Here is a 5684-nt window from a genome sequence, read left to right on the forward strand (position 1 = left end):
AGGACATTTCACAAAGGCCCAGGCTGGCTTTCAAGAAGTGGGTCAGCTTGACACACACCATGTGCTTCCGAAAGCCTGCTGTCTTTGAGTTTGCTCATCTATGGTAATGGGCACCCTACCAATGAGCAGGCTGGAAACAAAACACTGTCTGGTTTGCAATGGGAACTTTAAAATGTTTATCAGAAACACGTAAGTTGTAAATTTCCATCTGAAAAATCATTTAGAGGATGTCACGTTCAGCTTTCCAGTGCAGCAGAATCCAGGCTTTACAGTTTGGGCCTCACCTTCCCTTTACTGGCTAAATGAGCACTGGAAGGCACCCAGCACCACTCAGGAGTCCATCAGCAATGCACGGAGTGATGGTGGGAGGAAAGGAGCACAGAGAGCTTCACTCCATCAGCCCAAGGAGGCTGGATTAGTAGCTCTTTTCATTACTTCTCGCCCTGCAACCTCACTGCTCTCAGTCACTTACCACAAACGCATTTTTAGGTCTAGGCTGACTGGCCGCACTCTTTTTTTTTTGTGGAAATTATGGCCAGTGTGATTTTTTTTTTTCTCAGTCATTCTTTAATGTTTTGGGTTTTTTTTTTTTCCTATATTTCAACATTTAAATCACACCAGCCTGCTTCCAACACTCAGAAGAAATTCATGATGACTCAGAAAGGGATCTTGACCTGCGAGCTGAGAATTACATCTCTGATAGCATAATGGTTTGATATCAGTTTTCACAAAAGGAATAAATCAATGTGTCTCACCATATTTTCTATTCTGCCCTGCATAAATTTGTCTTGTGAATAAAACACATTTTATTCAGCTCAGAGGGCATTTCATTTCTGTGTTCATTTTGACATTTTAGTTAGGACACGACGCTAGTACAGAACAGTAGCCCAGACAACAGAGACTATAAAATCTTCTATTTGTGATCTATCTCAACGAACAGATTTTCAGTTCTCCTTAAAATGCCTTTTATTACTGGGCAAAAAACAACCCATGCACCAGAAAACAAACAAAAATAATTGTTCTTCATTGTGAAAATAGGATACGGTTAAGAGCCACAAATAGCTTTGGAGGAAAAGCATGAAGGAGCTATGAATAAACTTTAAATTATGAACAAAATACAAAGAAATCCAAATAAATTGGATTACAGAGATTAAATACAGTGCCATATTTTACAAAGAGTAGATCATAAAGGTAAAACTTACGGTTCCCAGACATCACAGTGCCCTTGTAATTACCAGAAAGGTAAGAAGAGATTACACAGAACAAGCCGGCTCCTGCTGTGGATGCACTGCTCTTCAAGCACCAAAACTAAACACGTAGATAAAAACATAAACATATAAGATAACACAAGTGGGGCATTGGCAAACACGAGACATTTCTATTCATGTTGGTCTAAGAAAGGCACAGGTAGAGTTGACTCACACAGCAAAATTACTTCTATTAGCAGATTGCTCAGATTTATGAAAACAGAAGCCCCATGTTATCTGTGAGCAGCAGTATAGTAATCCTGCAAATTGCAACTTGATTACCATTTGATTCAACCTAGTTAATAGCTGATGATGGCCTGTAATTCTCGTGATTCATTCTGGCAAGCTTTTCATTTGTCAGGTCATCAAGCGTAGCCTATACGTGAGCAATTAAATTAGCAGGAAAAAACAGTCCAAATGGCAAAGGGCTCAGCAAAAAATCCTCCAGGTGGTTTGAAGAAATCTATCCCTAGCACTGTTGAAATACCATGGCCTTAGTGGTTTTCTTTTCTCATTAGGACTAGCACAATAGGTACAAAAACACACTGCTGATTTCCAAATATCTCCTTGAAGCAGGGAAAATTCATTCCAAAACAATTGTAAAGAAACTATGCGTTGGAAAAACCCAACCAGGAGAAATCGTAAATGAAGATCAGCAAATGGTTGCCATCACTACAGATGGGTGATACTAGATTGCAGACAGAAAGTAGCTGGAAGTTTGGCTGGCTGGCAGCTGTAACAGGCTTACTAAATTCGTACGCAACCACGAGGATCAGTCCTACAGGAGGGACGAAGGACATATACAGAAATAGATTCTCAAGGAGAATCCTGCCTCTGTTTCTTGACAACAGCCAAAGAGCTATCAGCATCACTTACACAGATGGCCACAGCCTACTTACGCAGCCATAGAAAAATACAAAGAGTCACAGACGTAGGATCCAAGAGTGAAATTAACCTCAGCAGTGTCGAGGCCACGCAGAATGCCCCACTGCAAGGACAGGATGTGCTCACACCATGGGGAGAGTTTTATTCTTATTGATGCTGTCAGCAGGGTGTCAGCCAGGGGCTGCTCTCTCCTCAAGCTCCACATTCATTGGAGAGAGCTGGTGGGAGCACCAAGTGTGAGCTGATGCCCACAGTGCTTGCCTGGAGGATCAGGGTCCTCTAGCAACAGAAGGAACCAGTCACCTGTATTCAAGTTCCAACCTGTCCCTGACATGCTGAAATTGTTGACACAGCTAACAGGAGGCCAAACCCTCAATTGCTGGAATGCTTTGGCTGCATTTTCTTTGGTTGAAATGGTCACCAAATGTACACATAAATTAAAAAAACAAAACAAAAAAAACATACAGAAAAAAATCACTGCAAATCAGGCCTAACTAGGCTATTCAGCAAAGCAAAAATAACTTCTGGTTGACTCGTCTACTGAAATTATCTGAAAATGTCAAAAATAGCCCCTCATCCACAAACCAAAGAGATTTTGGTGGACTAGTTTCACCGTGTTTCAAAAGGCCTTTGATTAAATCCCTAAGCCAGAGACAACTCAAGCAGCTAAGTAATTACTGGGCAGGAAGAAAAGTACTATCATGGCTCAAAAACAGGAGATGGAAAACAAAAAGCAGAATTCAACAGCTAGTTTCTGCAATGGCAGAAGGTTAATGACAGCCTGCTGCAGGGCCGTGCAGCAAGCCTTGTGTGTTGTTGTATTTACTATTGATCTAGAAAGATGACAGTATTGTGAGATAGCAAAATTTGCAGCTGTCATAATTATTTCAGTTAAGCAAGACAAGAGGGGGCTGTGATGATGAGGAAGTCCAAATGAAACAGAAGGGATCGTGTAATGGGGAATTAAGTTCAATATTGAAAATGCATGTTAGGGAGGAACAAGACTACTGCTTCCACATCTGACAAACTGTAATTTATTTACATTGACTGAAGAGCAGACATTGAGCGTTTATGTGAATACCTATGTGCTCTCTCTAATCCTCATGAAGCTGTAGTCAGAAAAGCTAATAAGACAATGGAGCACTGGAGGAATAAATGGCATACTGATTAAAATGGAGTGTTGCAATACCTCTATATAAAGGAATTAATTTTGTCCTCTCAAATAGCCTCCAGCATATCCCACATCAGAGAAAAGGTCACAGAATCACAAGCTTGGAAAAGACCTACAAGATCATCTAGACCAACCATCCTCCCACTACCACTGCTACCACAAGCTACTAAATCATATCTCGTAGCTCCTCATCCACACGCCTCTTGCACACTGCCAGGGATGGAAACTGCACCACACCTCATTGTATAGCACACAGGAGCTTGATGGCTTCCATCTCACAATGGGCAACAGGAAGTATGTCTACATAAAAGCCGAGTGAGCCATGACACCTTGGCGGGTAGTAATGGCAAAAATGTTCACTGAAATTCAGAGGGTTGGACATTCATACCTACAGCTTTGAATACAGCAAATATATCCCTAAATAGTTGATGCTTGCCAAATGCTAGATAAACTCGAAAATCCTGAGGTTTGAGGTTTACAGGATTCTTGAAAAAGAGCTTAGATGTGCTGGCAGGCAGCCTGCCAGTGGAAGGGAACCCTCTGCTGCAAGTCAGCCCACCTGCTGGCCTCATCTGCCATTCCCATCCTGTGCAGCTCTTTCGGACGGGATGTCTCTGGTTTTGTCTGGACAGAGATGCTGCCAAACACAGAATCATAGAATCATTACGGTTGGAAAGACCACTAAGATCATCTAGTCTAATCATCAAACCATCCTCATCATGTCCACTAAACCATGTCACTCAATATGACATTTACCCTTTTCTTTGAAAGCCTCCAAGGATGGTGACTCCACCACCTCCCTGGGCAGCCTGTTCCAATACCTGAAGAAATTTTTCCTAACATCCAACCCAAACCCCTGCTGCAATTTGAGACCATTTTCCATCACCCTATTGCTGTTACCTGGGAAAGGAGGCAGGTCTCCACCTCATTCCAACCTCTTTTCAGGTCCTTGAGAGAGAGAAGCTCTCCCCCTGAGCCCCTTCTCCAGACCAAACAAACCCAGTTCTCTCAGCCACTCCACATAAGACTGTCACAGCTTCATTGTCTTTCTCTGGACAATCTCCAGGGGCCAATGTCTTTTGTGTAACGAGGGGCACAAAACCCAGCACAGTGCTTGAGGTGTGGCCTCAGAATCACAGAATGGCCAGGGTTGGAAGGGACCTCAAGGATCATGAAGCTCCAACCCCCCTGCCACATGCAGGGCCACCAACCTTCCCATTTAATACCAGACCAGGCTGCCCAGGGCCCCATCCAACCCGGCCTTGAACACCTCCATGGATGGGGCATCCACAACCTCTCTGGGCAGCTGTTCCAGCACACCAGCGCATAGTTCAGAGGGAAATCACCTCCCTGCTGCTGGCTGCACTGTTGCTGATACAAGCCAGGATGGCATTGCCCTACATCATAGGACTGCCTCACGTGAGAGATACCTTGGTGACTATGAGGAACCCACTCAGCTTCCTACTAGCCTCGGTGTGCATCACACCTGCATTACCTCACTGGCATGAGGCAGCAGTGCAATTAACCTCCCTATTTCCTACTCCGGTGCTTGTTCTCCAACCACCTGGCAGCTAGAAATGCTGCGTGAAGCGACCGATGTTCCAGGCTCAAGACCCACCCGTGAAAACCCCTTTCTCTCTTAAACGCGTCCCAAGCCCTGCCTGTTTCTAAGAGGTTCTCCTTCACGTGAAACAAACACTGCGAGCAACCGCTTATGAAACAACGGCGCTGTGTGCGTGGGTAAAAAGATTCGCCGAACGGCCCGCCACCCGCGCAGCCCCCTCCAAGCCGCCCTGCTCCGCTCCCCGCCAGAGAGCGACACCCGCCCGCACCAGCGCGGGAGGCGGTGGCAGCGGAGGCGGCGGAGGGGCGGGGCCGAGCCGAGCCGAGGCGCGGCTGACGGGGGACGCACGGCGGCGCCTTGCGCCGGGGCTGGACGGAGGGGGCGCGCGCGCGCGCGAGACGGGAGGGAACGGGGAGGGAAGCGCTGGGAGCCCGCCCCGCCGCGGCGCCCGGCGCGCGCTCCCGGCCCGCCTCCTTCCGCCCGGCGCCGTTCTCCGTGCGGCGCTCTCTCTCTCGTCCCGTTCCGGCCCGGCCCCGCTCCGCTCCGCTGCTCCCCCCTCGACTCCCATCGGGCGGCCCCGCCGTCGTCATCGCTCCCGCCCCCCGCTGCCAGGAGCTCCGGCTGGGGGTGACCCGCCGGTAGGGCCGCCTCGCTCCGCGGCGCCGGGGCCTGCCAGCCGCTCCGCCTAGGGCCGATCTGTTGACGGTCGCCGCCGCGGAGAGGAGGAGGAGGAGGCCGGAGCCGGGATGTCCGGGCAGCAGCAGCAGCCGCCGCCGCCGCCGCTCCCCTTGGCGGCCGCCGCTCCCCCGCCGGCGCC

The 5684-nt window shown here is 48.1% G+C and overlaps 1 protein-coding gene across 1 annotated transcript in view; it reads left to right on the forward strand.

Annotated features, from left to right (window-relative positions):
* The first annotated feature begins 5598 nt into the window (after window positions 1-5598).
* RANBP9 (RAN binding protein 9) overlaps window positions 5599-5684 on the forward strand; it is a 37111-nt gene continuing 37025 nt past the window's right edge. Inside the window, 1 exon segment of the mRNA XM_042833526.1 lies at window positions 5599-5684. This exon segment is cut by the window's right edge and continues 33 nt beyond it. Coding sequence (XP_042689460.1) covers window positions 5614-5684 — 71 coding nt within the window. The 5' untranslated portion in view covers window positions 5599-5613.

The sequence above is a fragment of the Centrocercus urophasianus genome, unplaced genomic scaffold (genome assembly GCF_019232065.1).
Source record: "Centrocercus urophasianus isolate 14NV4802_14NV808 unplaced genomic scaffold, USGS_Curo_1.0 seq_11, whole genome shotgun sequence".
Lineage (NCBI taxonomy): Eukaryota > Metazoa > Chordata > Aves > Galliformes > Phasianidae > Centrocercus > Centrocercus urophasianus.